Source organism: Macaca mulatta, chromosome 12 (genome assembly GCF_049350105.2).
Source record: "Macaca mulatta isolate MMU2019108-1 chromosome 12, T2T-MMU8v2.0, whole genome shotgun sequence".
NCBI lineage: Eukaryota > Metazoa > Chordata > Mammalia > Primates > Cercopithecidae > Macaca > Macaca mulatta.
Genome location: NC_133417.1, coordinates 76,474,339 through 76,499,415, shown reverse-complemented (window position 1 = coordinate 76,499,415; position 25,077 = coordinate 76,474,339). Strand labels below are relative to the sequence as shown.

The 25,077-nt window shown below is 39.9% G+C and overlaps 2 protein-coding genes across 3 annotated transcripts in view; both read right to left on the bottom strand.

The window, feature by feature from the left end:
- LOC144333405 (uncharacterized) overlaps positions 1-25,077 on the bottom strand; it is a 229,918-nt gene that overhangs the window by 108,081 nt on the left and 96,760 nt on the right. The gene's annotated exons all lie outside the window — the stretch shown is intronic.
- Positions 9,023-25,077, bottom strand: part of CYBRD1 (cytochrome b reductase 1) — a 28,562-nt gene continuing 12,507 nt past the window's right edge. The window contains 3 exon segments of one of the 2 annotated variants that reach the window (NM_001193742.2): positions 9,023-12,613; positions 13,699-13,853; positions 17,619-17,827. In NM_001193742.2, coding sequence (NP_001180671.1) covers positions 12,310-12,613; positions 13,699-13,853; positions 17,619-17,827 — 668 coding nt within the window. In that variant the 3' untranslated portion in view covers positions 9,023-12,309. 2 annotated transcript variants of the gene reach the window in all.

Sequence of the window (25,077 nt, the reverse complement as noted above, 5' to 3'; positions counted from 1 at the left end):
CTCTGTTGCCCAGGCTTAAGTGCAGTGGTACCATATCAGCTCACAGCAACCTTCGCTTCCCGCCTCCGGGGTTTAAGCGATTCTCCTGCCTCAGCTTCCCGAGTAGGTGAAATTACAGGTGTGTGCCACCACGCCCAGCTATTTTTTTGTATTTTTAATAGAGACTGGGTTTCATTATGTTGGCCAGGCTGGTCTCGAACTCCTGGCCTCAAGTGATCCACCCACCGCAGCCTCTCAAAGTGCTGGGATTATATTCGTGAACCACTGTGTCCAGTCCCATTTTTGCCTCTTTTGTCACTTTCACAAAGCCTACTAACAGTCTCTCTTTTTTGGAACCCTCGATACCTAGATTACAAAGGTTTATTCCACTTGTAAGCCATGACAATTGTAGGTAATTCTGTGCTGAAGGATAGAAATGGTGTATGAATTAAACTGGCTGCAATAATCTATAAAATAACAGACTCATAGAATTCAGCATGAGCCCCAGGCAGTGCCTATGAGCAGTGCACACAGGAAAGCCTCAATCACTAACTGGTGAGTGAATATAAAAGGACCTGTTTTTTGTAGCAGATGGAGAGATGAAGCGGCTTGCCCAAGGTTACACCCCTGGACCATGATAGAGTTCCTACAAGAATCCAGATCTTTCTGCTTTGTCCAGTTCTCATAGGTATATACTGCCCAGCTTCCAGTAATTGCATTACCTTTGGAAGACTTGTAAATGTTTATGTCTCTGCCATCTGGAGATTAACGATGCTACAAAGCAAATAGTCCCTCAGGTCATTCCGGTATCTGACCAAGTTAGGCTCTTGGCAAACGCTTTAGTTCCTCTTTCCTGGTGTTAGGAAAGCATTTATTTTACTTACAAATGTGTTATCTTCAATTTCTTGATAAATTAGACTAAGCAAACATTTGGATGATGTCAATGAGGCAGATGGGGTTCTGATAATACATGTTTTTCTTAGTACAAAAGTAACACTTAATTATAGAAAATACAGAGAAAACAAAAAGAAGAAAATGAAAAATGCCCATTATCCTACCATGTCTCAAAGATAACCATTTTTTTAAACGATTTTATTCGATTTTATTTTATTTTACTTTATTTTTTGAGACAGTCTTGCTCTGTCACCCAGGCTGGAGTGCAGTGGCACGACCTTGGCTCACTGCAACCACCACCTCCCAGGTTCAAGCGATTCTCCTGCCTCAGCCTCCCGAGTAGCTGAGATTACAGGCCACCACATCTGTCTTTTTTCTTCTTTGTATTTTTAGTAGAGACAGCATTTCACCATGTTGGCCAGGCTGGTCTCTGACCTTAGGTGATCCACCCACCTTGGCCTCCCAAAGTGCTGGGATTACAGGCATGAGCCACCACACCAGGCCAAAGATAACCATTATTAACTAATTAACTATTTGGTATATTATGCTTCCAGTTATTTGAGAGTGTATGCACATTCGCATTTACAAACCTTTTATATTCCATTTATTTCACTTAATATTTTATGAACATATTTTCATATTGCTAATTATTCACTTGAACAATATAATTTTTGATGACATAGTTTTTGTATAGTATAACTTTGTATTTGCCATTCTTTATTAGACATTGTTTCCAAATACAAGAAATCTTTAAGATGATTTGCCATACACATACAATCACTACAGTGGTAATTCTCAGTCTCTGCTTGCACTCCATTCGCAATCTAGTGCTCTGGTAAATGAGACAGAGAGAGAGAGAGAGAGAGAGAGGTTGAGAGAGAGAATAATGGAGGAAGGCTAGGTAAGGAGAGGCCTGAATCCTAATCATCACTCTACACTCTTCCATGTCCTTGAGTTTTATTTGCACTTTTGCTTGTTCTTGGGGTGAATTAGCTCACACTTAAGGCTGTCACTGCTCCTCTTGCCTCGCACTCTTTTACTTCCTTCATGTGCATGTTCCAGGTGAGTTTACTGGGCCAGAACCTCCTACAATCTGCTCAAGACCTAGAGGTTTGAAGGGGAACGTGAGTGCTGATACAGACAGAGAGCCAGGTTGTGGGCTGGGGAGGGCAAAGATGCTTCCCACCCTCCTCCTTCATTACAGGTGGCTACTCTAGGGGAGGGAGACCTGCCTGCCTGTGTGTGCCAGGGCTGAGCTAGGGCCCGGCCCCCTGGAGCTCTACAGTCCCTCTGGCCCCTGAGCCACAAGAGAGGGACCTGTTCAGGAAATCTCATCGAAATCTAAACTTTAAGAGGAATCTCAGAACTTATCCATTTCAACAATCACCCAATGCTTATATTTCTCTTTTTCACCTTCATTCCACAAGAGAGAGATTTGTGACATGTCTCAGTCTAGCCTTAATGTGATAAGATTCATATAAATAGATATGAGTATATAGAAAACATTTATTTGGACTAGACTTCAGACTAAATTTCTACCATAACATTAACCAAACTGAGGGATTGCTTATGTACAGTTCTGACCCTGAGGCTGACAACCAGATATTCTTCCAGTTGAAACAGAAAAACTCATACTATTCCACTCAGCCTAGAAATTTCCTAGTTATGTACCAGTAGATATTAAACCAACCAGATTGCCAACTGTGTTTGAAAGTCAATCAGAAAGCTCCTCCTTCCAAAATTCTCACCCTAATAGAACACTCACCAGCCAAACCCTGCATAAGCCTTCTTCCTTTCACTCTAAACCTCACTCGCCTACCACGCCCCTTGAGCTGCTACCAGAAGGAAAGTGATGGTAGCTAACTCACTCTAGTCAGATCTGAAAAGAAGGTTTCAGATAATTCTATAGACACTGTCTTTCTGACAAAACAAAAATGTATTCTTATGGATTGGTGATATAAATGAGCACTGCCCTGTGGGCTACCTCTAACATGAACAAAGGTCGGCAGACATGTGCTCCGGGACCGCTCCCTTGTCCGGCATCCTCACCCACCCAAATTGGCCTGTCCTTAGAATGGCTGGCCTTACGGGCTGTGCCTCTGTGGTGAGTGAGGGGAACCCTTTTCAGTTTGTGCTTCCCACTCCTCTATTCTAGCTCCCTGAAGCCTAGTATCCTATGAAGATGTATTCTCTTGGCTCCAAGACATTTCTTCATGCAGCCGATAATCATGGAAGAAAGTCCACATTCCTTTAAGAAGAGATGTGGACCCAGGGGAATAAATGGTAAGGAGTTGTTTGAAATGCTTGTTCCCAGGTGCTGTAAAGAAATAGCACTTGAACATAAATTTAATTTATTTAGTAAGGCCATTTTTTACTTCCTGCAGAAAGGGTACACTCGCCAGAAGTTTTGCCACGAGAGTACACTGAACAAATGAGACAGGGTCATTTATAACCTGACGCATTCACCCTAGTGCTGTGTCCGGTTTCCATTGGCTGGAACAGGACCTCACATTCTGTATTTTTCCCGACTGGCTAGCAACTTAGAATTTAAAAGAGGCAAAGGTAGAGGAGAACAAAGGAAGGAAGAAGTAACTTGTGGAATGCTGAGAAAGGTAAAAACACTTTTAAAGAGGAAGAGGAACAGGCTATGACCTCATGTTTGCTTGGACCAGTATAAGCAGGCCAGGGCAAATATTTAGGCTAACCTGTGGGAGCTAAGAACATAAAGTACATTGACTTCTTTATTACGGCTAGCAGATATTTAAGAATGTTAGCACAGGTCTTTGAATACATTTTGCTTTTAAGAGAAGTTACTATTTATTCCTAATTAGATGGGGAGGAAAGTCTTTGAAAAGGAACCTCTATTTTACTTTTTACAGAGTCGTCCTAGATCTTGTCTAAGAAGGCTACCTACAAGGGCAAACACTGTCTTAGAGCAGAAAAGCCGTAGGTATCACCAGATGTTTAGGCGCTGGCTAAGGACAGAGGAAGTGAGCCCCTTGGAGAGACGTGCTTTCTGCCCAACAGGCCCAGGCCTGGGGCAGCAGTGGCCTCTCCTTTGCTCCGTTATTGGAGCGGCAACCAGCCTGTCTCCCCAGCGTTTACATTTTCAAGGTGGAGGCAGAGACACTTGTTCATGATGCTCCCTAAGTTCCTAGGGCACATGTCAAGCTGCCCAAACAATCCCAGGAAGCTTCCCTGAGATCAAGGTACCCTCCCCGCCCCCATTTTGCCATACCATACACCTTAATATGAATGACTTTCAATGAGGGGAAAATAGTAGGCTTAGGGCACTGAGAAACTAAGGAGGGAAGAGATTAAGAAAAAATGTCAGTGATCTAGGAAGGGAGATTAAATTCAGCCCAGAGCGAATCCCACAGTTCTTACCATCCAGTCGCAGAGCTCTCACTGGTTCCACCATCCAAAGCTACTCTCTCTTTTCCCCCTACTTCCCAATTCTCTTGCTATGACAGTCTGCTTATCTTTTTGATTAACCTTCCATAAACATTCAACAAATACCTGTCTGGCCCTATCACAAATCCCAACTCGCCAGTACTTGTAGAAATCAATGGAGGAGAAGCAATGAGCCATAAATACAATGTGATAAGATGGGCTCGAAGCAGGAACCAAGTTCTTTGAATGCTCTGAGGAGAAACACTCCACCCAGACTGTGGCGTGGTGGGAGCAGGGGCAAACGACATGAAGCAGGAGCCGAGAAGCTCTAAAATCTGAGTTTTAGAGGAGATGCTGAATTTCGCAAGGTGGAGAAAGTTGGGTAAGATATTTGAGTATGTTTTACTAGATCCTGACTATATTGTAGCTATTACAAGGCAGAAATCTTAAGCCTGGCAGAGAACCACTACTTAGAATAATTTGCTATTCCCATAGACTATATTAATAGTGTACTAGAATACTGTAGTATCCTGTACAATAGTGCTTCACGTACCACATGTACTTTATGAACTAATGACCATTATTAACTTCGCATAATCTTTTCTTTCTTTTGTCCCCTTGGCTTTCCTCTTCTATTTCAACCTTCTTTTCTGAAAGGGAACATAATTTCCGTACTAAAGAGGACATCATCTGGGACAAGATCTATATGCTTTCCTTAAGTGGATACTAGATGATATAATGCAATTAATTTATTCCTAGAAGATATCTTATCATGTCTGCAACTTACCTTAAAAACTGTGTGGGAAGGAAGAGATGGAAAGAAAGAGAAATCAAATGTAGCAAATGCAAAATGTAAATAATTGTTAAATATATTAGACAGTATGTGTCTTTATTATACCATTTTTCAATTGTTCTACAGTTTCAAATTTAAAAATAGAAAGTTGGGAAAAAATGAATAGCTTGCTCACTTGGAACAAAAGACTGAACTGGTCAGTAGTAGATGCAAAAAATGCCTTTGCCTTTACATGATGCTTTTTGCTTCATGTATCTATTTTTTGCACGAATTTGTTTCGTCCGTATTTCCGTCTCAGTGTCAAGCTGCCAGAATACAATCTTACATGCAGAATTTTTCTCTCATCCAATAACCCAAACCTCGATGCTTAACATTTTTAAGTGGAGATCACAAGTACTTAATATACTCTTACCATACTTACCTTACAATGAGGGTCAAACTCTTGCCTTTAATTGCAAGGTATTTAAAGCAGCTATGATTTCCACAGCACTTAATTAGGCAAACATTAAATTTAAGTGGATAAAAAGCAAAGTCTGTAACTTGGCAAACAGTTGTAAGGGCATCTTGAATAAAGCTGTTCTTGGACCAACTTTTCCCAAAACAGAGCAAAGTAGTAATTCTGTAGCTGTTCCATTAAAGACAAAAACGAAAACTCCTTGATCAAGTAAAGAAAATATCATAACTATAAATACTGTACATTATATTCCCTATCTTGGAAAATCACATTACATATTAGCAATTAAAAGTGTTACAAAGTTCTGGCTTCCAGCAATGGAGGCATTAGCTTCTATTGGTACAAGCTTCTCACAGATAACAACTAAAAATTCTGGGCAAAACATTTTTTTAAAAAACTACCTGAAGAGGCTGGGCTTGGTGGCTCATGCCTGTAATTCCAGTATTTTGGGAGGCCAAGGCAGGTGGATCAGTTCAGCTCAGGAGTTCAAGACCAGCCTGGCCAACATTGTGAAACCCATCTCTACTAAAAATACAAAGATTAGCCCGGCGTGGTGGCATGCGCCTGTAATCCCAGTTACCTGGGAGGCTGAGGTGGGAGAATGGCTTGAACCCAGGAGGCAGAGGTTGCAGTGAGCTGAGATCCTGCCACTGCACTCTAGCCTGGGTGACAGAGTGAGATTCTGTCTCAAAAAATAAATAAATAAATAAATAAATAAATAAACTAATTTTATACAATTTAACACCCGTTCATGATTAAAAATTTAAAACTCAGCAAATTAAAAGTCCCCAACCCGATGAAGGCCATAATGACATATTTAGTGATAAAATATTGAATGTTTTCCTTCTATGATAGTAAACAAACCAAGAATGGCCAGCCACACCAATTTACTGACGTTGCAATATTTTGAAATGTGTCAGAAATTTAAGATGATAAGGAAGAGAATCTAAAAAAAATTTTAAGAGGAAATATTTGAATAAAGAGATGGATAGATAACTAGAAATGTGAATAAACAAAAATAACAAATTATTAAGAATAGACTATAGGGTAATGTATATTACCTATATGTTATGTAGTGCAACTGTAAATTAAATTAAATGAACTTATATATGTAAAATTGTATGGTAATCTGCTTGAGCCATAGAGTCGTAAGTGTTGAAAGTACTTGCCAATTAAGATATCTGAAATGAAATACAATTCTTCTGAAATTAATATAAGTTAGTGACAAAATATGATGTAACATAAAAATTCAATGCATACATAATATTATAGCTGTATGGGATAATAGAACATGTAGTATTATGGTGTTACTACAGCAACATGACATAAAATACCATGGAAACAAAAAGTAAGTGAAAAAGAGCTAAATGAGTGACCATATTAAGAGTGGATGAGTTTTGGCACTACTTGAATGCTAATGAAACTTCTTTCTTATTTGGAAAAAAAAACCAGTTCACCTATTATAAATTATGTACCATTATAATTTATGTATTATAAACACAGAGTTCTGTAATAACTGACAGTTTTAATAGACTCTTCTTTCATGATTTTCCAACTGAAACTGCATCTGTGTGGGCTGCCTACATCTCTGGCACCTTTTCTACACTACAGAATGTGGCTCCAATTCAGATCTTGTATGGAAGAGAACACCATGACGATTTTCAAACAGTCCTCTGATACTTGTAGCAATGTAAAAGGCATGGTACCAATATACATTTTAATGAAAAATCGGACAGCATTTTCTATTGTAAACTAAAAATAAAGTCTTAACCCCACTCCTCACCCCCCACTGACTAGACTCCTTTTTGGCCAAAAGTACCCCAAAAAAGTCTTAAAAACTGCATTCCCAGCTACAATCAGAAGGGAGGTCAGACACCCTTCATGATAGCCCCTCCCTTTTGGAGTTTAGGTACAACAGACCAGCATTAATGTTAAAAATAGAGATCATACGACTAACAAAATGCCAATAAAATACCAAATTATATACAGGACTTAAGGTCATGTCAGATAGGGGTTAAGTCACACACCCTTACATTTCACCCCAATTCAGTGTATTGGTTAATGGAGCTTCTTATCTTAAAATATTCCTTTCTGTTGACTCCTTTTTTTTTTTTTTTTTTTTTTTTTTTGAGACAGGGTCTTGCTCTGTCACTTAGGCTGGAGTGCAGTGGCATGATCATGGCTCACTGCAGCCTTGACTTCCTGGGCTTAAGTGATCCTCCCATCCCAGCCTCCAGCCTCCTGAGTAGCTGGAACAACATGCACATGCCACCACACCTAGGTAACTTAATTTTTTTTTCAGAGATGGGGTCTTACTTTGTTTCCCAAGCTGGTCTTAAACTCCTGGGCTCAAGTGATCACACCCCAGCCTCCCAAAGTACTAGGATTACAGGCATGAGACATTGCACCCAGCCAACTCCAAATTTTCAGACAGAGCTCTATTCCTTTAGCCAATTGCAAATTAAAGAGTCTGTGAATCTACCTATAAACTAAGCTTCTGTTTCAAGTTATCCCACCTTTTTGGGGCAAACCAACGCATACCTTCCATACATTGATTTATGCCTTTCCCTATAACTTCTGCCTCCCTAAAATATATAAAACCAAACTGTAATTCCGACTGCTGGGGCACACTTTCTCAGGACCTCTTGAGACTGTGTTCCCCAGGTCATTGTCACTTGTGTTGGCTCAGAATAAACCTCTTTAAAATATTTTACAGGCTACTCTCTGCCTAGGGGGCAGCACTGCTCCACAGGATCAGTCATGGTGCTGTAACACTGCCTTTTCAGTAAAGCTGTTTTCTTCCACCTCTGGCTTGCCCTTGAATTCTTTCCTGGGCAAAGCCAGAAACCTACACCGGCTAAGCTCCACATTGGGGCTCCCCTGCCCTGCATCAGTTTCTCTAATCTCTTACTGCTCAGGAATCAGGTGGCCAGAGGTCACAAAATTTGTGACTTCCCCAGTTGCTCCTATAGATAACATCACTATTGTAGAACCTAAGATTGGTCAGGTAGCGAAGAGCTGACCCCACCTGGACTTGTGACTCATGACTTAATTGGTCCTGTGGCCCCCCTCCAGAGGGTACTCTGCATGAGGATCGTTTTCTACACACCTATGATTGCATCCCCAACCAATCAGCAGCATCCATTCCCTTGTTCCCTGCCCACCAAACTATCATTGGAAAACCCTAACCTCTGAGCCTTCAGGAAGAGCGATTTGAGTGATAACTGCAGTCCTTTTGCTTGGCTGCTTTGCATTAATTAAATTATTTACTGTGAAAAATTTTATATAAAATATTGAATATTATATATAATTATATAATATTAATATTAAATAATATTATAAAATATGTATTATATATTACAGAATCTGGTTTTTCAGTTAACATAATCAAGAAACTGAAAAAAGACTACCTCTGCTGAAAAACAAACAAACAGACCAAAAACCATGGCAAAGAAACTTTCACAACAATGCCTACCCCTGCTACCCCGGACAAATAGATAGCACACAAAGAGCTTCCAAAATAACTTTTATTACTATATAAAAAGAAGTCAAGAAAAAATAGATGCATATTTTTCCTACAAAATTATAAAATATTCAGGATAGTTAATATTTTTCCATAAATGCACTAAGATAAAAAGATAGAAATCTTTTCCACTTAAGGTTTTCAAGTACCTCGTAGGAATTAAAGAATAATAATTTTCTTTCTTCTACATTTTCCTGAAGACATAGCAGTTACAGTTTTCTGCTGGAGTTATCTAAAAAAGGACATACCAAGATAAATTTTCTATCATATTGAATAAAAATAGCATAAAGCTTTACTTCTTTGTGCTTTTAGATTGGCAACTGTGGTCAATCAGTGCTGCACTGGAATTTCCAACTCAGCAGGGGAAAGAATCTAATTAAAAATGACATGCACTCTGTATTTTGTCCTTTAGAACACAGAAACCGCTTGTGAGTATCCCTTAAAAAGTGCAATTGCCTTCTTTGTCATTTATTTGTAAAGTCGGAGATGTTGTTTCTAAACAGCACAGCTTACATGAAACCATGCAAGGAAAGAAAGTGCTTTAGAGGGCAGGTTCCATTTGACACAAGCAGCACAGGAAGCCGTACACTTTTGATGACATTAATTCAAAAAGTATATTCATTTGAGTTTCTTAATAAGCGCTTTGAGAGAAAAGGCTTTAATGTTGATTCAGATGAGTGTTAAAATAAAGCTTTCCTTTCTGAAATTAGATTATGGGGTAAACCAAGCCAGACTATATCTGGAGATGACAGAAGTCATAATTATTTTGAGAAATTTCAATCACTGTTTTGGAATTGATACCTAAGGCTTTCTTCTCCCCTATTATTTGTGGGATTTTTAATGAGATATTTTTCTGGGGAGATGCTTAGGTAGGAAATATCAGCTTTTGAAAGATAAAGGTACAATTATCATTAGAATCAAAAGCCCATTAAAGAAGAGTCTCAAACAGAAAGGTTTTCTAGATATATTTTATATGCACTGTTTTCATAAAGATAGAAAGAAAAGAAATTCCTATAATATCTGTAAGATTATCCTCACATTAGCCCACATGAAAGATAAAATAAAGGGCTGAGATGAGGGGTGCTTAAATATTTTGCAACAGAGCTATTCTAGTGCCAAAGCCATAATTAACTTTTCACTGATAACCTGTTTCTTAGCCTATATAAAAAGGAATGGCTGCCTCAATTCTGGCAGCTTAGTCACCATCTAATCCCTTCCTCCAAAAACCCTGGAATTTTGGTACCTCTATGTAATGGAACATCCAACTTATCAAATGATGTGTGACTATGCAACTACTCCTTCTATGGCACCAAGACTGTATCATGCTCTACCCATACTGAATTTAATTGTGCTACCACTTTGTGCCAAGCAGATGGCTGGGTACTGGGGATCCTTCTGGCTCTATTACCAATTTTGGAAATAGAATTTAGTAGAGAAGAAGAGAACAGTGTTGCAGCAAGGGGATCTTGAATGGTTTTTCATGAAGTTTAAGGGATATGGTGGAGTGTGGCTTGTATTCAGTCTTTGGAAGTAATTACCAGTTACCTAAAAAGAAATCCACTAAGCACCAAAATGTTTAGTGTATTTGGTGTAGAGTTTCTACCCACATTAAAATGCTTCAGTTTAAAATTGAAGGGAAGGCAAAACAATCAACCAAAAAATGAAAAGTATCATTTCAGCATAAGCACTACTCTAGGTTTTAATTTGTCAGCCCAGAGCCCAGACAGAGATGATACTCCATGAATGAAAAGTCACCTCCAAGTCTCAATTCACTACTGAGGACCCAAAGCTCAAAATATCCCCTAAAATTCCATAAAACAGGAAAGACCCTAGCTATTGCCCCAGGGAAGGGCAGACCATGAGATAGGTCTCTTTTAGCTCCAAACTGAAAGTTGTTCAGCAGCTAAAATCCTGAAGAAAAAAAAAATTGCAATTAATTAACTTGAAAGCCACAGATGTGCTTGTCTAAATCTTTGTGTTACCAAGACACAATTTTAAGATCAAACAAGAATCAAGGTAGGCCATGGCTTGTTGGCAGTGGCAGGGGCCCTATGGCCTATTTCCAGGTATGGGTGGCCCCTTTTCCTTGGTTATCTAGGGAATCTGCCTCAGCAGACAGCAAAAGGTAAAAAGCATCCCCTTAACTCCACCCTACTCCAGCAATTGAGGTTTATTCAGGGGTAGGTCAAAGTAGTACAAGACAAAAATAGCATAGTGAAATGGTTAGAATCCAGACTGAGGTGCCAGGCTGCCTGCATTTGAGTCTCAGTCCCACCATGTATGAGCCGTGTGACCTTGGTGTGAGTTACTAGCCTCCCCAGCCTTCAAATCTCTCACCTGTAAAATGGGAACGGTAACAATACCTACTTCATCCTGTCTGTCTAGGAACTGAATGAGTTAATATTTGTAAAGTGCTTAGAGGAGTGTTTGGAGCATAGTAAGTGCCGTGTGAGTACTTTCAAAAATAAAAATAAGAACTTGGGAAAAAGTGCTCTTTGAGGTTTGTAGGGCAGTGTATGCTACTTAAGTGTTGAAGCATATTTGCATTCTAAGAGGTTTAGCATCTGGATCATAAAGTACACCAACCCTAGGGAAGTCTTGGGGCTAAGCTCAGTTTTGGAAATTCTTCCAAGTCTGACCAGAGAAGATCTCTTCAACCACCTGCTCTAATCTATCAATACCCTAACATAAACCCTTGTCTCCAGGAACAATTTGAGCCCAAACCAGCTGGGGAGGGAGCAGAAGGCAGGCATAGGGAGAAAGGAACCAGGTGCTTTCCTAAATTTTTTTTATATACTCTCATCATGGTATCTGTGTAGCGTCATGATCTAAACCCTGTCCCAGATATTCATGATCTGATTTTAAACCTTTAGGACTGCTTTCCTTGAGTTGTGAAATCATTGGCTCCCAGAATTAACAGGAAATGACTGCATGACAACAGGCCAGGGATGCTGCCAGTTTATCCAATTAACCACTAGTAGACACATATTGAGCATCTATTCTGCACAAGGCACCGTGCTAATGCTGTGGTCCTCAACAAGATAAAGGTAACGTAACCACAATTTGTATCTGCTATTATTTATATTAATCACATCCTTTCCAGTTCAGGTCAGTTCACAGGCCTCAATCAATACAAATTATTTCAAGAAATCATCCTTTGTGATTAAAGTAAATATTGATACTACATAGCCCAATAATCATATGGCTAATAGAAGCTAAACTGTAGAGCTAGTTTTGAAACGTGAAGTTATATGGCTCTATCTCTACAGCATTTTACATGGTAGATCTCTGCCCAGCCTCATCAAGGGCTAAGTTTCTTTTCCTTGCTGCTACTTCATTGTTTAACTCTGAATCTGATTTGTCCATGTTGTTGCCAGAGTAGGCTGGCATGGAACCTCTTGCTCCCTGTTCAGTGCCTCCATCTGGCTGAAGAATGGTAGAATTTGGCTCCTTAGGACGTTTCCATTGCGGTCTGGTGACTATCCAAAAAATGAGGGCCCCGAACACCAGGATCAGAAGGCCAAGCGTATTTACGAAAACACCTTCTGGTGGGAAGGTACTGTATGCAGGATTTCTCCTATGAAATAAAAGATGTATCCAATTACTAACAGGATGATACAGCAACATGCAAAACAGTCTTGAATTTATCTGCTCAAATGCACACTAGTACAGTTTCAATGTAAAGTCTCAAAGCTTGCTATTAAGGAGAAATATAAATTATACTACAATTCACTCAGGAATATATAATGAAATTGATTTAAAAATAATAAATATGAAAATAATATAGGATCTGTAACACTTGTTTTGAGGCAGGTAGGGTCTGGAGGCAGCAACCTCGAGTCAATTCACACAGACTTCCTAGAACTAAACCAAAAGGAAAACCCCAACTTTCCACATCTAAGCAGCAAAACGACCGGATGCTACTCCCTTTGCAAACTCCGCTTTTCTGCATGGCAGATGGAAAATTGAAAGTATCTCTGATTGGTTGCTTTCTATAACCAATCAGACATTTGCATAGGAATGTAACTTTGTAACTCAACTTCAGCCTCTAACTGGTTGCTTTCTGCAACCAATGAAACTGACTGCGGGCCACCACTTCATTTACATGGGGTGAACACCAAGTGGCCAATGGGAAACCTCTAGGGGCTATTTGGACCCAAGAAGATTCTGTATCAGGGCCCTTGAGTGGCTGCTCAGGCCACTCACACCCTGTGGAGTGTATTTTCATTTTCAGTAACTCTGCTTTTGTTGCTTCATTCTTTACTTGCTTTGTTTATGTGTTTTGTCCACTTCTTTGTTCAAAACGCCAAAAACCTGGACACCCTCCACCAGTATCACTTAAAATTTTAAAAAAGGATAAAACAAAAATGTATGTACACTATAATTACAATTAATATAAAAACATGAATATCAACAAGATTGAAAGGGAATGTATAACTTCAATAGTTGTTTTGTAAGAATAGTACAATTTGTCAGACTTTTTGGTCCTTCTAAACTTTTAGTAATATCATATTACCTATATGATATAACAGATTCTTTAAAATATTTTTTTAATTTTAATATCTAAAAAATTTTGTTATATTTATATTACATTTTCCCAGTGAACAAGTCTTTAACATTTTATGGCTTAAGTATTACAATTAAGAAGACTATGCAACTTACAGGGAAAAAATTAGTTTCTCTGTCACTCCCATAAGTGCCGTTGCAATCACTGTTCCAAAGATGACAAGTCCAGAATAAACATGTATGGGCATGAGAAATGCTCGGAGAGAAAGCGGAGCCCATGGAAGCAGAAAGATGAAAAAACCTGAAAGAAGCTAAATACCAAAAAGTGCAAAGGTTATCATTTAATTTTAAGTTTTAAACTAATTTTAAATTATTATTTAAAAAGCAACATGTGTAATATGAGAAAACCTTTCATATAGAACCAAAGGGTAGAAAGTGAGGTTTCCTCACTCCAGTTCCACTACCCAATGTAACCCCTTTTATCACCTCATGGATCCTTCCAGAAAATTTACTATCCCTATACATATTGTTCCGCATCTTGCTTTTTTCCCTTAACAGAATGTCTTGGAAATCTTTTTCATATCTATACATTTATCTAATTTATTCCTTTTAATGGCTAATATCCTAAGGTATAACAATTTATTTATACAGTTCTCTGTATGGATGTTTCTGTTTGGTTTTTGCTATCCTTAATCCGACTATAGTGAACTTTCTGGTACTTATAGGTTTGTTTTTACTAATCTCCTAAGGTTGCTAAATAGGAAGGGAAGGAACAGATTTTTTAAATCACTAAAACCAAGTACATGAGGACACAGAATTTAGTGAGTTCAACCTAAAAAGCTATGTGGAAAGAAGTTGACCTTTGTTTTATGAGAAAGAAATGAATTCTGCAGAAAAGTTTTCTTCATTTCCTTGATAATTAAATCGCTAGTGGGATACATCTTTGCAGAGAAGACAGCAAGGTTCCTATATGAACTGAAGTCTGTTATGTTTTCATGGTTTTGTCACCCAACACCTTTGCCCATCAACTATCCTCTCTTCAACAAGATAAAGATGACTTAGTGGCTACTGAATTACTGAGTTTAAAGGAATTTTTTTTTCAGATGCCTATTTAGGATCTACCATCCTAGCAAAACAATTATGAAAAGAGAGGAGAGTGGGGAGAAAGCAGTAACATCACTGTTCAGTCAACTTTCTTGATTGAGATCCAAGGGCTAATGGGGAGATACTAGAAGAAGGGGGTCGGGGGAGGAGTCCAACACACTAATTCACACTGAGAATCAGCTCATGTGTGATACAAAATAGTAATAAATGGAAACTAATAACAAAACAATTTGTATGATTTGTCACTTTAACAGACTGCAGAGGAAAAATCATATAATCATCAGAACAGATGGTGAAAAACATTGGTAGGATTCAACTGTCATGTACGAGATGAGATGTTTTAACAAACTAGGAATAGAAGATAATTATTTTAATCTGATTATATTAGGACAGAACATGGTATAGGAACTAACAGGCTCCATTTTCAAGAGCTTAACATATAAAAGTATATTTCTTGCTCACACACAGTCTGCTTGTGCTCTATAGGCATTTCAGATTAGCTCTCTTCCAAGACATGACTCGGATGCAGAAGGGATTTGTCTTACATCCCTTATCACCTATTCCTATTCAGCATTTTTCTGAAAGTCTCAGCTACTGAATTAGGCAAGAAAAAGAAATATGATGATAGAAAAAGAAACAAAACTTATTAATCACATAAGATTATAAAACAATCCAAAAGAATCCTGAGATTAATTAGTAACATAAGTTTATCAAGTTTGCTAGGTATAAATTTATACTTGAGATCAGTTGCACTTTTTGTAAAGAGGCAACAAGTGAATTAATTTTTAATGATACCATTTTTAATAGCAAGGAGCTAGCAATAAGTTGGAGACAACAACTCTACAAAGAAAATATAAAGCTTTGCAATATTTTGGAGAAGGCTAAAAAAAAACAGGCTCATGATAATTAGTTGGATGACTTGTATTATACAGATGTCAGTTCTCAAATTCATCTATAGATTAAGTAAAATCCTAATAGATTTTTTGGTGGAATTTGATGCATTGATTCTAAAATTTACATAGATCAAAGGGCCAAGAATAGCCAAGATTAACTTTTGTTTTCTGAAGTATATCCTAATACAATAAATTCTGTAATTTACATTAAAAAAAGTAATAACAAATGCATTTGATAGGTTGGTTTGCATATTTTATTATTTAGTTAATACCCAAAATGCCTGAATATATTAGAAATGGTTCAGAGGGTTCCCTCTTGGTGGTTCAGAATATTCCTAAATCTTCAGTGAACTTCAGTGATTCTATTAGTATCAAAGAGCAAGCTTCCTGATGTCCATGTTGTGCTTTCTGTATGAAAATGGGGTCCAAGTGCGGTGCCTCATGCCTGTAATCCCAGCACTTTGGGAGACCAAGGTGGGAAGATCATTTGAGTCCAGGAGTTCAAGACTAGCCCGGGTAACATGGCAAAACCCCGTCTCTACAAAAAATTAGCTGGGCGTGGTGGTGCATGCCTGTGGTCCCAGCTACTCTGGAGGCTGAGGCAGGAGGATTGCTTGAGTCTTGGAGATGGAGGTTGCAGTGAGCTGAGATTGTGCCACTGCACTCCAGCCTGGGTGACAGAGATAGACCCTGTCTAAGAAAGAAAAAAGAAAAGAAAGGGAAAGAAAATGGGGCTCAGGGATTTAGCACAAATATATCTCCATAAATCATCATATCTTTTCTGTGGCTTACCTACAGAAACATACATTTCTCATTCCTGCTCTCCTATTTTCATTCCTAAGATTCTTTCTGTTTTCTCTCTTTTCCTGGTGTATTTTGCTGTTCTCTTATAGTTAACTAAGTGAATAGCTTATATATTTTAAGTTTTCTTTCCAAAAAATGTAATAAAAGCATTTAAGCCTATATTCCTCTGGGAACCATTTTAATTAACTCCAGAGATTTTTATTTATTTATTTTTTTTGAGATCAGGGTCTGTCTCTGTTGCCCAGGCAGGAGTGGCATAATCTCAGCTTACTGTAACCTCTGCCTCCTGGTCTCAAGGGATCTGTGCATCCCAAGCAGCCAGGACAACAGGCGTGCACCACCCTGCCCAGCTAATTTTTGTGTTTTTGTTTTAGAGATGGGGTTCCGCCATGTTGCCCAAGCTGATCTCAAACTCCTGGGCTCAAGCGATCCACTGGTCTCAGCTTTTCAAAGTGCTGGGATCACAGGAGTGAGCAGTGCACTATGCCCAGCCAAGACCCAGATTTTTAAATAGGTATTCTCTTTATTGCTAATTGTTAGATCGAGCTCTCTCTCTCTCTCTCTCTCTCTCTCTCTCTCTCTCTTTCTTTCTTTTATTTATGGAGACAGAGTCTCCCTATGTTGCCAAGTCTGGTCTTGAACTTCTGAGCTCAAATGATCTTCCCACCTCGGCCTTTGAAAATGCTCGAATTACAGGCCTGAGTCAGTGTGCCCAGCCTGATATTTCTTGATTTTACATATTAAGATATAGAGCAGAGTATAAGTTGGTTTTTAGAGAATCCAGATTAAAAGTTATATCCAGCATAGGAAATCTTGATTTCTTATTATTTTATTCTGCGAATTCTGCAATTTTGGTGCCTCCTTAGGGGAAAACAGTTATAATAGAAACAAATGTAAAGAATGTTTAGAAAACATTTGCAGTCGCCAGGCGTGGTAGCTCACACCTGTAATCCTAGCACTTTGGGAGGCCGAGGCTTGCGGATCAACTGAGGTCAGGAGTTCAAGACTAGCCTGGCCAACATGGTGAAACCCCGTCTCTACTAAAATACAAAAATTAGCCAGGCATGATGGTGGGTGCCTGTAATCCCAGCTACTTGGGAGGCTGAAACAGGAGAATCACTTGAACCCTGGAGACACTGATTGCAATGAGCCGAGATCGCGGCATTGCACTCTAGCCTGGGCGGCTAAGTGAGACTCTGTCTCAAAAAAAAAAAAAAAAAGTACAGTCTCTGAATTGTTTTTATAACTTGCTTGTAAATACACTGAAATACTGACCTGTAACAAATACCATATGACAGCTATCAGTCCAACCCAGCTGTGCAGACTGTACATATTGGGTATATTGTTAACATTGTGGTTCTCAAACACGGCCACCAGAGCGATAATTGCAAGAATGGCAGCAACTGCATTTAACCCTGCATGGATGCATTTCATCAGGAACTTGCTGCATTTCCAGGTCCATGGCAGTCTGTAGACGATGATGGCTAGGGAGAGATGAAAGGACACAGAATGTGTTTTGTTTTGTTTTTTAATCAACACAAAACGAACAGTTTGATACACTGGACACTCCCTTTTTGAAACCTTTTTCCCTTGGCTTCTGCTTCTCCCCTCTTCCCCATGTTACCCCTGCCTCTCAGTAGCTCCTTCTAGGGGACGGTGGAGGGGCTCCTTTGCTGGCATTTTCTTTGCCCGCAACTTGTGAATGAACCTTGGTGCCTCTCAGGCTCGGTCCTAGGGCTTTTTCTCCCTCTGGACTCCCTCTGTGGGTGATCTCATTCACTCTTTCACTGAAATGCTGTCTCCATGGCAGGGACTCCAAAATTTATATCTCCAGCCCAGAACTGTCTTCTAAGCTCCAGACCTGCATAATCCAGTGTCTTCTTGGTATTTCCATACGGTGTTTGCTTCCCAGACATCTCAAACTTATCACATCCAAAACCAAATTCCTAATATTAACAATCTGATTTATGCCTGTTGTCTTCTTTCTTCTTAAAAATGTCTTAGTTTGGCTGGGCCTAGTGGCTCATGCCTGTAATCCCAGCACTTTGAGAGGCTGAGGCAGGGGTATCACTTGAGGTCAGGAGTTCAAGCCCAGTTTGGCTAACATGGTGAAACCCTGTCTCTACTAAAAATACAAAAATTTGCCAGCATGGGGTGGCGTGCACCTGTAATCCCAGCTATTCTGGAGGCTGAGGCATGAGAATCACTTGAACTCGGGTGGCAGAGGTTGCAGTGAGCCAAGATTGCACCACTGCACTCTAGCCTGGGCAACAGAGCGAGACCAAAAAAAAAAAAAAAACTCTTAGTTTGATAAGAAAAAGAAAGCGACAGAAAAACATGCAAATTTAAACCATGCAATAGAGAAATACAAATTTAAACCAAATGAGAATACCTCTACCACATATCTGAATGGCTAAACCTGGAAAACACTGAATATCAAAATGGATATACAGCCGTCAGAACTCTAATGTTCTGCCGATGAGAGCTTTAATGAGAACAAACTTTGGAAAACTGGCAGTATCTACTTAAGGTAAAGTTATGCATACCTTATTGTCCAGCAATTTCACTCTCAGGTATATGCCAAAAATAAATATGTATATATGTTCATCAAAAGATACTAGAATATTATTAGCAGTACTATTTATAGTAACCAAAACCTGGAAACTCCCCCAAATACCCATCATCAATAGAATGAATAAATAAATTTACACCATGGAAAGAAATGATCTACAACTAGAACTATACCCAGTAATATGGATCAACCTATAATGTCAATCTCAAGAAGTCAGACATTAACAAGTATACAGTGTAATTCAATTTATATGAAGTATAGAAACCAGCAAACCTCATCTCTGCATTGGAAAAGTCAGAATAGTAGCTGCCTTAAGCGTATAGCAACTACAATGGAACACCCAAGGGGTTTTGAAGACTCTACTAACATTCTGTTTCTCAGTCTAGGTGCTGGTTTCACAGGTGTCATAGAAGATTCATCATTCTGCATGTAGAACAAACTCCAATTACATTTTTTATGGCCGGGTGCAGTGGCTCACGCCTATAATTCCAACACTTTGGGAGGCCAAGGTGGGCAGATCATTTGAGGTCAGGAGTTCAAGACCAGCCTGACCAACATGATGAAACCCTGTCTCTACTAAAAATACAAAAAAATTAGCCAGGTGCGGTGGTGCATACCTGTAATCTCAGCTACTTGGGAGGCTGAGGCAGGAGAATCACTTGAACCCAGAAGGCAGAGGTTGCAGTGAGCTGAGATCATGCCACTGCATTCCAGCCTGGGTGACAGAGCAAGACTCCATCTCAAAAAAAAAATTTTTTTTTACAAAGTGCTTTCTTAAGCATCCTGGTTTAAGCAATAAATTATATGGCCACCTTAACCAACATGCAGTTAATTTTTGTTCTGAAGATAAAATCCTGCCCCTATCCATCCCTCCAGTCTGTGTCAGGGAAAATTTAGATATCTGGAAATGTGTGGCAGATTGAAAAAGTTTATAGAATACTTCCTCAGAAGATGGATTCCACTATATCAGCAGGGTATCTCGTATATTTCTTTCTTTTTTTGTTTTTTGTTTTTTGTTTTTTTTTGAAACGGAGTGTCGCTCTGTCGCCCGGGCTGGAGTGCAGTGGCTGGATCTCAGCTCACTGCAAGCTCCGCCTCCCAGGTTCACGCCATTCTCCTGCCTCAGCCTCCTGAGTAGCTGGGACTACAGGCGCCCGCCACCTCGCCTGGCTAGTTTTTTGTATTTTTTAGTAGAGATGGGTTTCACCGTGTTAGCCAGGATGGTCTTGATCTCCTGACCTCGTGATCCGCCCGTCTCGGCCTCCCAAAGTGCTGGGATTACAGGCTTGAGCCACCGCGCCCGGCACATATATTTCTTTTATTTTCTTTTCTTTCTCTGTCACCCAGGCTGGAATGTAGTGGTGCGATCACAGCTCACTGCAGCCTTGACCTCCTGTGCCCAGGTGATCCTCCCACCTCAGTCTCCTGAGTAGCGGGGACTGCAGGCACACACCACCACACCCAGCTATTTTTTCTATTTTTAGTAGAGATGGGATTCCATCATGCTGCCCAGGCTGGTCTTGAACTCCTGGGCTCAATTCAACCACCCACCTCAGCATCCCAAAGTGCTGGGATTACAGGCATGAGTTACAGTGCCTGGCCTCATGAACATTTCTTAATTCCAGAAAATAAAAAGGAGCCTCACTTCACCAAAGGCTTTTATAATTTTAATATATAAAACTTCAGGCCAGGCGCAGTGGCTCACGCCTGTAATTTCAGCACTTTGGGAGGCCAAGGTGGGTGGATCGCCTGAGGTCAGGAGTTCAAGACCAGCCTGGCCAACATAGTGAAACCCAGTCTGTACTAAAAATACAGAAATTAGCCGGGCATGGTGGTGGGCACCTGTAGTCCCAGCTACTTGGGAGGCTGAGGCAGGAGAATTGCTCGAACCTGGGAGGCGGAGGTTGCAGTGAGCCAAGACTGAAGCACTGCACTCCAGCCTGGGCAACAGAATGAGACTCTGTCTCAAAAAACAAACAAACAAATAAACAAAAACCCAGGAACTTCATAGGATTATAAAAATATAAGGGATTGTCTATTCCTTTTTCAGGCAGAAACACATCTAAACCTACAAACACAGATGTGAATTCAGCCCCTTTAAAGCTTTCAGCACAAGATGTCATTTTTCCTATTCTTTGGTTCCATTCTAACACTTAACAGTCCTCACCATTAGGACAATATTTCTTTTACTTAATCCCAACCCTGAAGGATTGCTACTTACTAAATGTAGTGTGTATATGGGTATCCTGTAAATGTTGATTGGTTATTCTTCCTTGAGAATGTGGAGACTTTTTGGATAATCATTTCTATATTCAAGGAATCTTTTCAAATGATTTAATGCAATACCTTAAAAAGTATACTTTTAAAGCAAGCTCAAGGCCCCTCTCACCCTTACTTCATCTTCTCTGAGGGCATTAATGTGTCTTGCTGTTTCTCTACTGTATCCCTGGAGCCTAAGGCAGCCCTGGACTCAAAGCATGTAGCTCCTCCATAAGTATTTTTAAAATCTCTGTATTTTTCTTTTTGAGATGGAGTTTTGCTCTTGGTTGCCCAGGATGGAGTGCAATGGTGCAATCTCGGTTCACTGTGACTTCCATCTCCCGGGTTCAAGAGATTCTCCTGCCTCAGCCTCCCGAGTAGCTGGGATTACAAGCCCAGCTAATTTTAGTAGAGACGGGGTTTTGCCATGTTGACCACGCTGATATTGAACTCCTGACCTCAGGTGACCCGCCCACCTTGGCCTCCCAAAGTGCTGGGATTACAGGTGTGAGCCACTGAGCCCGGCCTAAAATTTTAACTTGACATATAATAATTGTACATATTTATGGGGTACATAGTAATGTTTCAAAACATACAATGTATAGTGATCAGATCAAGGTAATTAGCATATTTATCACCTCAAACTCATTTCTTTTTGTTGAAAACATTCAATATCCTCTCTTCTAGCTACTTGAAAGCATATAGCATATTATTGCTTAGTCATCCTACAGTGCTATATAGAACACTAGAACTTATTTTTTAAACTATTTTGAGATTATCGTAGATTCACAAGCAGTTGTAAGAAACAGTACAGAGAAATCTCATATACTCTTCACCCAGTTTTCTCTAACATCTTATATAACTATGGTACCATAGCACAACCAGGAAATTGACATTGATATAATCCTCTGATTATTCAGGGTTTTTTAAATTTACTTATTTTTTGTTTTTTTCTCTCCCTCCTCCTGCATCCCTTATTCAGATTTCACTAGGTTACTTGTGTGTATGTGTGACCCATAAGTTTTGTTTAAATAAACAAGCGCAAAGCACTTTCTACAGACTCATCAAATCTAGAAACTAAACTGATGTCAATGCAAACACTGTGGTTTCCCCTCCTCATGCTTTTTCTCCTCTAAGCACACCGTACATAATTCTCTAGTTTTCTGGGAAAGCAAATCCCTCTTTACCCAATGACCTAGTGACCTTTTATCTACAAAGTGGAGCCTTCTGCAATCTGTGTGTGATCAGACAATAGTAAAATAAAAATGTGCGATATATGAAGACCTAATAACACATCTCCCCTTTGCCTGGGTTGGGCTCATTTATTACACACGCACACGCACACACACACACACACACACACACACAATTCAGTCCTTGCTAGATAGTAGGTATCATCTAAGTGCTTCCCGGTTTCATTATAATTCTCACCTCAACTCTGTGAAGATAGAATTATTACTACTGTACAGAGGAAGCCGAGGCAGAGAGGTAAGTAGTTTGTCCCTCCTCAATTCATGGTTTAAAATTAATATTGTTGTTTTTTTGTTATCATCATCACCATCATATTATACAAACACCACCCTGGGTAAGGAGTCTTAGATGAGTGAATTTGAATATCTACATACAGAAAAAAAAATACTCAGGGTTTCAACACTCGAAAAGCAAATTATGAACAATGAACCACAGTAGCATTTTCTCCCCAATCTGGATCATATTATATCAAAATTTCCCAAAATAAAAACTAATCTCTGATATTAAAAGTCAAGAGTAGGCTGGGCGCAGTAGCTCACACTTGTAATCCCAGCACTTTAGGAGGTTGAGGCAGGCAGATCATTTGAGGTCAGGAGTTCAAGACCAGCCTGGCCAACATAGTGAAACTTTGTCTCTGCTAAAAATACAGGCTGGGTGCAGTGGCTCATGCCTGGAATCCTAGCACTTTGGGAGGCCAATGTGGGTGGGTCACTTGAAGTCAGGAATTTGAGACCAGCCTGGCCAATGTGGTGAAACCCCGTCTCCACTAAAAATACAAAAATCAGCTGGGCATGGTGGCGCATGTCTGTAATCTCAGCTACTTGGGAGGCTGAGGCAGGAGGATCGCTTGAACCAGGGAGGCGGAGGTTGCAGTGAGCAGAGATCATGCCACTGCACTCCAGCCTGGGTGACAGAACCAGGGTCTGTCTCAAAGAAACAAAAAATTAGCTGGGCATGGTAGCATGTGCCTGTAATCCCAGCTACTTGGGAGGCCGAGGCATGAGAATCGCTTGAATCGGGAGGCAGAAGTTGAGGTGAGCTGAGATCGCACCATTGTACTCCACCCTGCCTGGGGGACACAGCAAGACTCTGTCTCAAAAAAAAAAAAAAAAGAGGAACTATCATGATATCATGACTCAAAGGAGTTACAAGGGTTGCTGGGGGGGTTCTGATGTGCCTAGAATATTGCTTCTTGGTCTGGGTACCCAGAAGTGTTCATGTGATAAAAACACATCCCTTCTGATTTAGGTACTTTTGTGAGTGTACGTTGTTCTTCAGTAAAAAAAGTTTACTTTTTAAAAATGTTGGGGCCAGGCACAGTGGCTCACGGTTGTAATCCCAGCACTTTGGGAGGTCAAAGTGGATAGACTGCTTGAGCCCAGGAGTTCAAGACCAGCTTGGGCAACATGGTGAAACCCCATCTCTACAAAAAAATACAAAAATAAGCCAAACCTGGTGGTGTGTGCCTATAGTCCCAGCTACTCAGCAGGCTGAGGCAGGAGGATTGCTTGAGCCCAGGAGGTGGAGGCTGTAGTAAGCTGAGATCGAGCCACTGCACTCTAGCCTGGGCAACAGAGCAAGACTCTGTCTCAAAAATAAATAAATAAATAAATAAAGCCAAAACTTCAAAGACAACTGTGTTCCCAGTAAAGACTTCTTACTCTTTCTAATACTATGAAGCATCACAGAGAAATGTGTCAAATTTGCTGTAAAACTGAACTTCACCCCCTTTGAGTGTGAAAACTTGATTTTAAAAAACCTTTTACATTTATGCAAATTGGCTGCACACTGGCTTTCCCTGTCCAGCAGTAGAATGAATAGAATACATTCAATCTTTTATTGATCATTTGGGGTCATCAAACACCGATTATTATCCTGTTACTCTAAGGAGAAGCCCTTAGGGGTTTCTGAAGCAGGAGAGGTGCTCACCTCTGATCCAAATGAGCCCGGACAATTATGGTGTGAGAGTCTCCCTGGGTCTCTTTAAGAGTTTTTCTATCTCGTTTTGTTTCTGGCTTGGGTTAGGCACCTACTTACAACCTCTCTCCTCCATCACTTTGTCTCATCCTTGATTTCCACCAGCTCTAAGTTTTAGCTTATAAAATGTCTTATTTTTATTTATTCATTCATTTATTTTTAGACAGGGTCTCACTGTGTCACCTAGGCTGGAGTGTAGTAGTGCGATCTTGGCTCACTGCAACTTCTGCCTCCCGGGCTCAAGTCATCCTCCCACCTCAGCCTCCAGAGTAACTGGGACTACAGGTGTGTGTCACTATACCCAGCTAACAGCTTATAAAATTTTATGTTGCTGAAAAGCTTAACATCTGTTAAGTCTGGGTCGTGGGTACTTAGGGATCTATTATGTTTTTTCTTACGGTTGAAACAGCTCATTCCAGTTGTAAAGTTAAAACAATATTTTCATAAGCCTGCAAACCCACTAGCCAATTAGTCTTACCTACTCAATAGGCATCTTGCAGAGATTTGAGGAGCTCTCCCACAAGTGAGACATGTGACCTCTAGCACATGGAGTTTTCACAGCATCTATCCTGGCTACATAGAGGCTCTGCTGCAAAGTTCAATATGCTTCAAAATGCTCTCTGGATAAATGAAGGATAAATGCAAAATGTTGCATTTGCATAAGCTGTTTACATT